Source organism: Bison bison, unplaced genomic scaffold, assembly GCF_000754665.1.
Source record: "Bison bison bison isolate TAMUID 2011002044 unplaced genomic scaffold, Bison_UMD1.0 scf7180017864518, whole genome shotgun sequence".
NCBI lineage: Eukaryota > Metazoa > Chordata > Mammalia > Artiodactyla > Bovidae > Bison > Bison bison.
Window position 1 is genome coordinate 6,723,204 of NW_011495071.1, and position 10,594 is coordinate 6,733,797.

General features: G+C 42.8%; 1 protein-coding gene across 3 annotated transcripts in view; it reads left to right on the plus strand.

The window, feature by feature from the left end:
• RNF214 (ring finger protein 214) overlaps positions 1-8,532 on the plus strand; it is a 44,269-nt gene extending 35,737 nt beyond the window's left edge. For all 3 annotated transcript variants that reach the window (XM_010830393.1, XM_010830394.1, XM_010830395.1), the window contains exons 7-15: positions 3,200-3,296; positions 3,510-3,598; positions 4,201-4,291; positions 4,494-4,592; positions 4,780-5,156; positions 5,291-5,423; positions 5,771-5,875; positions 6,154-6,249; positions 7,126-8,532. In XM_010830393.1, the coding sequence (XP_010828695.1) occupies positions 3,200-3,296; positions 3,510-3,598; positions 4,201-4,291; positions 4,494-4,592; positions 4,780-5,156; positions 5,291-5,423; positions 5,771-5,875; positions 6,154-6,249; positions 7,126-7,191 (1,153 nt within the window). In that variant the 3' untranslated portion in view covers positions 7,192-8,532. The remainder of the gene's footprint in view (positions 1-3,199; positions 3,297-3,509; positions 3,599-4,200; positions 4,292-4,493; positions 4,593-4,779; positions 5,157-5,290; positions 5,424-5,770; positions 5,876-6,153; positions 6,250-7,125) is intronic.
• Positions 8,533-10,594: the final 2,062 nt, after the last annotated feature.

Here is a 10,594-nt window from a genome sequence, read left to right on the forward strand (position 1 = left end):
GGGATTTCTTTGGAAGGAATGATGCTAAAGCTGAAACTCCAGTACTTTGGCCACCTCATGCAAAGAGTTGACTCATTGGAAAAGACTCTGATGCTGGGAGGGATTGGGGGCAGGAGGAGAAGGGGATGACAGAGGATGAGATGGCTGGATGGCATCACTGACTCGATGGACGTGAGTCTGAGTGAACTCTGGGAATTGATGATGGACAGGGAGGCCTGGCGTGCTGCAATTCATGGGGTCGCAAAGAGTCAGACACGACTGAGCGACTGATCTGATCTGATCTGATATGTCAGAAACTGTTCTGTTTTACATGTATTAACTCATTTAATCTGCATAATAGCCCTATGTGGAAGGTAGATGATTTTATTATCTCCATTTTACTCAAGGAAAATAAGACACAGAAATATTAAGTAGCTTGCCAGAGGTTGTATAGATAGTAATAAGGTCTGGGTTTGAGCTGTGAGCTATGCTCTTAACTGCTATAAGAAACTCCCTCTCAAATCTAAATACATTACTTTTATCATCAACCTATGTTAGTACACATGTACAGATGCTCGTTATAATATTTATAATTGTGAAATTAAAAAATGAGAGAATACCTAAATAAATGAGATATATGTATAATAGATAGTTATTTTAAAATCACATTTTTGAAGAATATTTTAATGGTATGGAAAAATAGAATGAAAATAACATAGAATCACAGGTTTTGTTTGAAAAAGTATATAATGGAATTATATGTTACATATCTATATATATGAGCTTCCCTGGTGGCTTAGCAGTAAAGAATCCACCTGCCAATGCAGGTAGATTCTGTCCCTGAATCGGGAAGATCCTCTGGAGAAGTAAATGGCAACCCACTCAGGTATTCATGCCTGGGAAATCCCAGGGGCAGAGGAGGAGTCTGACGGGCTACAGTCCATGGGGTTGCAAGAGTCAGACATGACTTAGTGACTAAACAAGAACAACATATATATATATATACACACACACACACACACACACAAATATTTATTTTAAAAGACTAGAAAGACATATAATAGTGAATTTTTGTGAATAGAGCAGTTGCAGTTGTAGAGCAATCTGTTGAATGTTTCCATGTGCTAAGCACCCTGTTAAATTCTTTATGTGTGTTTCCTCAGTGAACTCTCCCATCAGTCCTATGACGTAGATTCTACTCATTTTTCAGATGAAGAAACTGAGCCTTAGAAAGATTAACTTATCAAGGGTCATTCAAGCAGTAAGTAGAAGAGTTGGGACATCTGTATTAGACACTCTCTCTCTTTTTTTAACTTTTTATTTTGTATCGGGATATAGCCAATTAACAAACAATGTTATGATAGTTTCAAGTGAATAGCAAAGGGACTCAGCCATACATCTACATATATCCATTCTTCCCCAAACTCCCCTCCCATCCAGGCTACCACATAACATTGAGCAGAGTTCCCTGTGCTATACAGTGGGTTCTTGTTGGTTATCCGTTTTAAGTGTAGCAGTGTGTACAGTTCATCCCAAACTCCCTAACTATCCCTTCCCCCCAGACAACTATAAGCTCGTTCATGAAGTCTGTGAGACTCTGCTTTTTAATTGAAGTATAGTTGATTTATAATGTGTTTTACATATATATGTATGTATATTCTTTTCAGATTCTTTTCCATTATAGATGACTATAAGATATTGAATATAGTTCCCTTTGCTATATAGTAGGACCTTGTTGTTTATCTGTTTTGTATAAAGTAGTGTGTACCTGTTAATCTTAGGCTCCTAATTTATCAGCCCCTCCCCCTTCCCCTTTGATAACCATAAGTTTGTTTTCTGTCTCTGTGAGTCTGTTTCTGTTTTGTAAATAAGTTCATTTTTATCATTTTTTTAGATTCCACATATAAGTGGTATCATTTCTCTGACTTACTTCACTTATTTTGATAACCTCTAGGTCCATCCATGTTGCTGCAGATAACATTATTTCATTCTCTTTTATGACTGACTAATATCTTTTGTATATATAAACCATATCTTCTTTATCCATCCGTCAGTGGAGGACACTTAGGTTGCATCGATGTCTTGGCTATTGTAAATAGTGCTGCTCTGAACTTTGGGGTACATGTTATCTTTTTGAACCAGTAGGCTCTGTTTTGTATTTTCCTAACTTTTTATAATCTATTATTTACATGACCAAAACCAAAATTAAAATTTTAAATTATGCAAAATGCAAACATCTTGGGACCTGCAGCAAGTCAGACTTGTATGATCTGGTAGGATTTATTCATTTGAACCATTGATTCCTTAAATTGGTTATGCAAAATAACAGCAGCATGGGACTTGAGAGAAATTAAACCAAGCATATAAAGAGTTAAAACATACTCATTGGTTTCTGTTCTACCAAGGAATTTTTTGACCATCTATTATGGCCAACTGATTTTTTTTTTTTCCTAGCATGGGTTACAGTTAGTACCTCTTAATGAAATGAAATCAGATACGTATCTTACAGGCTAGTGAACGCATGATAAGGCTGACCTTTTCTATGACTGTTAAAGAATTCCTTAACCATTTTTGTTGTGGTTGCTAGTATTTTTGTCTTACTGGATCCCCATGAGATAATGTTGCCACATGCCCAAAGGAAAAGATTTTTGTGTGTGAATTTGTGGGATGCCCCCCACTGACATAGTAAGAGACTTTTTCTAATGTAAGTGTTAACCGTAGTTGACAAATGACTTAGTGAAAGTTAGAGGTATTGGATGAACACTTATAGTCTTTCAGAATAACGTCATTCACAGAAGGCAGCGGACATGTTTTCCTACAATTATCCCATTGTCAAAGAGTATCTAGTAGGCTAAATGGATCCTTGATTGACCCCACAACGTATTCCACATATTCTTATGGTAAGAGGATTCTAACTCTTCATATATTTTTTCACTTGAGGAATATTAGCTATATGAGGAGAATACATCTAACTATAAACCTTTGTCTAACTATTAGAGAATTCTTCCTCTGGCAGGAAGTTTATTTGGGGAGGACAACACATATAGGTTAAGGAAGAATATGCCCTCCTAGTTGTATCTATTATACGAGTTGACTTTATCAGTCTTAAGTGTTAACTATAGATAAATACAAATAATGTTTAAAGTGGTCTGAAATTGTATGAACACTTTACATTTGAAAGTAGAAATGTTCACATCTCCATTTGTTTCTTATCTTACAGAGAAGTGTGGGAAATGGAACTGGATAGACTCAAGAATCAAGATGGTGAAATAAATCGGAACATTATGGAAGAGACAGAACGGGCCTGGAAGGCAGAGGTGAGAAGAGCCACTGTGTTGAAGGTCTGGATTTGGGGCTTCCAGGTGGTACATACTTTTAGTATGGGGTCATATACCAAGCCATATAAATATGCTACCGTAGAGCCATTAAACATTGTTTTAACTATCTAGGGGTAGCTTTGTGTGTGTAAAATTAATAAAGCGTGTGTGTGTGTGTGTGTGTATGTGTGTGTGTGTGTGTGATTTCCTTAGATCTTATCATTAGAGAGTCGGAAAGAGTTGCTGGTATTGAAACTAGAAGAAGCAGAAAAAGAGGCAGAGCTACACCTTACTTACCTCAAGTAAGTACCTTCTGTTTCTAGGGTTTTAATGGCCCTGCAGTTTTGTGTTTTGGGGGGCATTTCTTTTTAGGGCTTTGAAACCCTCGGCCGGCTAGTCTGGCACGTGTTCTGTCTTCACGGCAAATCATCTTTGTGTGACAGTATTTTGTTCAGTGATTTCTCTTTCCATTTTCTAAACTTCCACACTCTCTGGCTCTTCTCTTTCTACAGTTTTATAGTTTTGTCCTTTTTCTTTTATTATTTTGAATTGGATAAACAGTATCTCTTACTCTTTCAAGCGTAACAAATGTCTTTGGAGATATGTTTCTTATACAGTCATTTATCCTCTTTCTGCCATGAAGTCTGGAGACCCCTGTGGCATTTTCAGCCAGATGAGAGCCCTCTCTCTGTGGTGGGTCCTCTTTCTCCAGTACTTGGCTTCCATGATGCTGGAGTTAAAGTGAAGCAGTCAACTTAGGACCATGGCCTTCTCCTGTATCTGCTCCAACCTCTTCTCTGCAGGCCGTTCTTCTGCTATTCTCTCTAGCTATTCTTCTGCTATCTGAGAGAATTAGGAGTGGGACTCTCTCTAATTCTGTAAATCACTGTTGGTTTCTTGAAAGGTCAACTCCCCCAACACTAGAGACAGTTCGTTCCAAACAGGAGTGGGAGACAAGACTGAATGGAGTTCGGATAATGAAAAAGAATGTTCGGGTAAGTGTAGTGATGGGTGATTGTTGAGCTGGAGTTCATCTGTGCTTGCACACTCCTGGCCACAGGGCAGGACCACTTGCATTGCCCTAGGGCCTGTTCTACCACTCCTCTTGTCTTCCTGATACAGGATGCTGGTCTCTTTATAGAGAGCCTCACTCTGCTCAGCAGTAAAGGATAACGCTTGCTCTTCTCTGTTTCCTAGGACCAATTTAATAATCATATCCAGCTCGTGAGGAATGGAGCCAAGCTGAGCAGCCTTCCTCAGATCCCTACCCCAACCCTGCCTCCACCCCCATCAGAGGTAAGCACGCTGGCTCTGGCGAGTCTACTTTTTCATGTTGGTGGCAGAGCCTAGAATCTTTCCTTTGTTTTTATAAAGGTATTGGATGTCCTTATTTGGTACAAGAAAGAGTTGCTTACTGATTTCAGTTGCCTAAACTTCTGTTTTCTTTCTCTCCCTCTCATCTTCCACCTCTTCCCTTCTGCAGACAGACTTCATGCTTCAGGTGTTTCAGCCCAGTCCCTCTCTGGCTCCTCGGATGCCCTTCTCCATTGGGCAGGTCACGATGCCCATGGTTATGCCCAGTGCAGATCCCCGGTCCTTGTCTTTCCCAATCCTGAACCCTGCCCTTTCCCAGCCCAACCAGCCTTCCCCACCCCTTCCTGGCTCCCATGGGAGAAATAGCCCCAGCTTGGGTTCCCTTGTCGGCCCCCATGGTCCGCACGTGCCCCCTGCTGCCTCCATCCCGCCTCCCCCAGGCTTGGGTGGTGTTAAGGCTTCTACTGAAACTCCCCGGCCCCAACCAGTAGACAAACTGGAGAAGATTCTGGAGAAGTTGCTGACTCGGTTCCCACAATGCAATAAGTAAGTGTTTTTAAGGATTAATTTAAAAAGTGTTTTCCAGAGAAATATTTATGGGTTAAAATAGGAGAGGTTTCATAGATATTCCCCATGAAAGTAGCACAAAATTTCTCCCCCTCAATATCTCTCTTTCTTAGGGCTCAGATGACCAACATTCTTCAGCAAATCAAGACAGCACGTACGACCATGGCAGGTCTGACCATGGAGGAGCTGATCCAGCTGGTAGCCGCACGACTGGCAGAGCATGAGCGGGTGGCGGCAAGTACTCAGGTAAGAAAAGCTATTTGGTGGGATCTCCGACCTGTGAAGGAAATGGCAACCCACTCCGGTGTTCTTGCCTGGAGAATCCCAGGGGCGGGGGAGCCCGGTGGGCTGCCGTCTATGGGGTTGCACAGAGTCGGACACGACTGAAGCGACTTAGCAGCAGCAGCAGACCTGTTGAGATGTTGAAGCAAGAGGCAGATTTCAGAAAAATTTGGGGTGAGAAGCAGCATTGCAGCCAGGGGTGTCTGGCCTGCTTTCTTCCTTCACCGGGCTGAGAAATGAATGATTTCCTTTTGGTAACGCCCTGTTACGCAGACATTCCTGCCTCACTCTGACAACGTTTCTGCCCACAGCCACTTGGTCGGATCCGGGCCCTGTACCCTGCTCCACTCGCCCAAATCAGTACCCCAATGTTCTTGCCTTCTGCCCAAGTTTCATATCCTGGGAGGTCTTCACATGTAAGACTCTTTTCTTTGAAAACTGGGATGTTGGAGAAGCTGGGGGTGGCGAGGAGGGAGTGGATTTATAGGTGGCGTGCAGGAAGAAACCATTATCTCCTCAGCTGGGTTGTTGGTAGCCCAGGGTGGGAAAATGCAAGTACTCTGTATTTGAACTTTTCTTTCTGTGGTGTAAAATCTCTTTGCTACGTGGAAATTGTAGATAGAATCATGGGCATAAAAGGCCAGGAGACCCAGAGGTTCCTCCCTCTTTTGACGGTCCCTCCTCTGCTGTGCAGGCTCCAGCCACCTGTAAACTGTGTCTAATGTGCCAGAAACTCGTCCAGCCCAGCGAGCTGCATCCGATGGCATGTACCCACGTGCTACACAAGGAGGTGGGTGCTGCAGCCCTTCCTCTTTCCGCTCTTCCTTTTGACAACTGTGATCATCTTAATTTTCTTGAATTTTTTACAGTGTTGATGCCATCATTAATATCTAAACATAAGGTTTTCAGTAAATCGTGGCTTAAAACATGAGCAGAATTCAGAATACTGGCAGCTAGGCTCTCCCAGCTTCCTTACCCCATTCCCTGTAGGGGACTGGACTGGATAAACAGTTCTTACTAGAACACTGAGAGTCACTGTCTTGGAAAATTGACAAAAAGATGTATGTATCTAGTCATTGTTTCAGATGTACCATTCCCAAGAGATTTTGCTTAGGTGACAGGAATGGGATAGGGAACTTGAATATGAAATATGTAACTCCATTAATAAAATAGTTTGACGACTCACCTGTTACAGATTATCTTCGCCAACTGACAAGTTATTCCTATCTCTTATGTTACCAGACTGAGTTAAGTCTCTTAGCACCCGGGATGATTTCCTTTTTACTATTTTGTTTTGTTCATTTTGTGTTTCTAAGAGGTAGAAACTAAATTTACATCTAAATTCTTAGGAAGGGAAAACCCTGAATAAGATTTGAGGGCAATGCATATCCTGAATGGATTGTAAGAAGCAGCAAGCCTAGTCAGTCAACAGAAAGCAGCTTCACACTGTGATGAGCTGGTTTTTAGTGTTCCCTGTAAAAAAATCAGGTTCACCTGCTCTGAAGACTCTTCTGGAGGTAAAAGCCAGTGAACCAGCCCTCAGGTCCTCCAGTGAGCTTTTCTGACTTAGTTAACGTTCCATGCACCTGTTGAAAACCTTAACCACACTCTCCACCCCTCTCCATCTTTTCAGAGCAACCTGAGGTATGTCTCTCTTTCTTTCCAGTGTATCAAATTCTGGGCCCAGACCAACACAAATGATACCTGTCCCTTTTGTCCAACTCTTAAATGACGGACCTGACTGGGAGGATGAAGAGGAGAAACTGATGTGAACAGGATGCGCGGGTTCCAGATTTCTAAAACTCTATATTTATACAGTGACATATACTCATGCCATGTACATTTTTATTATATAGGTAATGTGTGTATAGAAAGTCTGTATTCAAATGTTCGTAAATGAAAGTATGTATATTATGCAGAAATGGTCTGTCCCCCTCACCTTGCAGGTCCTCTGGGGGAAGCAGATTGTAGGTAAGGTGATGTTTCATTTGGCCTTGAAATTACGATATTCCTGCCTAGGGCTGTTTTCAGATACATGTAAAAACCAGCTAGGAAGCTGCTCTTGCTCTACGGTCACCCTGCTTTGGTTTGGCTCAGCCTCTAGTCCATTTTCTTAAGGCTCATGTATGCAGATTTGAACCCTGGTGCTCACCTGCTGTTCAGCCAGATGCCTTGCTCACTGAAAGCCTCCGGAAGCCTCAGTGCTGTTCAGCCCCTCTCCTCCAAATGGAGAAAATGAGACTGATTGAGGAAAACAAGATGTAACCCTGACAGTTTGACTTTTCATTTTGAATGTTTTACTGCGTTAACACTTGTTATTTGTACATGACATTAGGTTTACAGAATAGTCTGTTTTACATCAGCAAAATTCACAGTCCAAGAATAACAGTGTAACCAGGTCCCATTGCCCCCATGCCTCCCACAGACTTCTGTCCTCCCTGCTTCCTGGGTAGTCATCTCTTTAGAAACTAGCACAGCCCACAGGTCTGTTCTGGGCCATGCCCTCCGTTTCCACCACTGCCTTGGCTTCTGATCAAGCTCTCATAGACCAAGCTTGTGAAGTCCTCACCTTTTCCCCATTCACTTCCAGTTTCCTGGTCTAGCTATTCCCTCTTCCCCCTGAAGGTTAAGGCGGTTGGTTCACAACCAAGTTGTTTGGTGACCTTGAGTGAGTTCCAGGCAGGCACTGGGGTGAGGAGATGTCTGTGCAAAATTACTTTCAGAATGATCATGGGATATAGGTTTGGATTTTTGAAGCCAGAAAGCTATGGGGACATGTTTCCTATCAGGGAGAAAATGGAGACCAAAGTAATATGAAGAAGGGAAGTTATATTTCAAGTTTATAAGTCATTTGTTCTGTGGATAACTAGTTGGAACTGAGTCATTTTTCCACCTCTTCTTACTGAGCACTTCCAGTTCCTAGGTTTATACTTGGGAAAGCTGAGTTTCTATTAGAGCTTTGAATTTTTCCCTATCCTTTTATCTTTACTCTTGCAATGGCTTCAGGCAGATTTTTTACCAGCTGAGCCACCAGGGAAGCCCAAGAATACTGGAGTGGGTAGCCTATCCCTTCTCCAGGGGATCTTCCCGACCCAAGAGTTGAACCAGGGTCTCCTGCATTGCAGGCGGATTCTTTACCAGCTGAGCTACCAGGAAAGCCCAAGTAAAAATTAAGCATTAATAAAAAATTAGCTCCAGGGAAAGGATATTATTATATTACCAACAGCTGAATTTTTCCCATTCTTGGACCTGGAAATGCTTACTGGCACTGGCAGTACTTATGAGGGTAGCAAAGACTTTTCCTGTCAGAGCAAATAATTCTCTCCTCTGTGTTCACGTGACTCTTCCTACTTTGTCTTTCACCCGGGACTGTCAGGTCATGAACATACTCTTTCTCCTCTCTTGTCTCACTTGCCCAGGTTTACTGACTGGCATCAGTATAAGGAGCTGGATTTCCCGGGATCTCCTTGGCATCTTGTAGGGTGACTGAAATGGCCTGAACACTCCCCACTGTAGAGGTCAGATGACCCACTTTTTTTGGTTAATGACATGTTAATGTCTCCCGTTTGGCAGCTATCATGAACAGGGAAGGTGGCAATGTGGAAGACCAGTTCTTTGTTTTTTTCACTTGGGGGAGGGATTCATTTTTTATCTTGGAATCTTAAGATTTTATCTCCCCTCAACTTTGCAGCAGCCTTCCGGCCACTTGCTGTATTTTTCAATATCCCATGAAAATTTAGAAATTAGAAATGGGTATAAAGAATATTCTGTTTCTTTTCCACAAATCCTTGACACCAAAGGAGTAAAGAGAAAAAAGGAGGGGATAGGGGGCTTAACTGCTTCCTAGTGAAAGCCCCTGGAAAGCCGGCTGCCACAGGGGGACAGTGTGGTGGAGGGTGTGTGTGGGGGCCGGGTCTCATCATCGCTCTCCGCTTTCTTGTTCAGGATCCATCCAAAAGCAACACTTACGTTTTGGCCTCCATTGTTCTCCCTTTTCCCTCTGTCCCCTGGCCTGCACTGGTACAAGCCATGTAGACCCACAGGGAAGGCCTCTGATGCAGTGAGTGGGGATGGCACAGTCATTTTTCTGGTGTAGATTTAAAAATAGAAATATATAATACATATTTTTACAAGCAAGAAGCTGTGGTCAAGATTTTTTTTACACTTCAGAGTTCATGGTTTCAGGATAAGAAAGGAAGAAACCATGAAAAGAAAAATAAGTACAAGTTTTCTCTTTTAAAGAAAAAAATCGGACAACGAGTCTTACTAATGAAGGGGTTGAGTTTTATGCCCTGGAAAGAGCTGGGGAAAGCCAGTTTTCCCCAACATGGTTCAAGAATTATAAAGCAGAACGTGGCATTTTCATTTCATAGAAGCAATTCTGGAAGTTTATTTACACAGTAAGTTCAGAACCGGAAGTGGACAGTCTCCAATCTTCCTGTCAGTCTCTGTGGTCATGGGGTGTTCCCAGCCAGCCAGAGCAGCATCAAGTGCAGTGGGAATGAAGAGGACTCGGATAAAAAACTGTGACTCAGTATTCTTGTTTTATTGGTTTATGGCTTGTGGGCAGCTGACTGAGGCCAGGATCTCCCGAGGCCCTCCTTGTGTTTCCCTCTGCCTCTTCTGCAGGTATGTCCACTCTGCAGGTTCCATACCTGGAAGCAGTGTGTTGACCAGATAGGAATAGGATCCAGTGGAACAGTCAGAGAATTCAGCTCTTCCCACTAACACTGGTCTAGTCAACTGGCTTAGAACTGATAGGGAGGAAATGAACTTGGTCCCCACTGCCTGGCCCAAGAACCAGCCTGGGTGCCCAAGTCATATGAGGAATGGGAAGTAAAGAGGAGGATGGGGCCAAGGATGGCCTCCATCAAGGGACTCTTGTGGTGAAGGGAATCAGAAAGCCTGGCATCTGCCATCCTTTCTCCACGCAGCCTAGTTCCTAAAGGTGATGCTGCTGGAGCCAGAAAGCCCTGCGTTCCTGACACTCTTGGCATAATACTGGTGCCACTGTGGGATGCCTTAGCCAAGTAAACGAGGGCGACCTTGAGAGGGTGAGAAGGCAACGAAGCTGCTATGATTATGTCAAGATGTTACTACCACTTACAGCTGAACAGAAAGAAATCCAGGCAGGG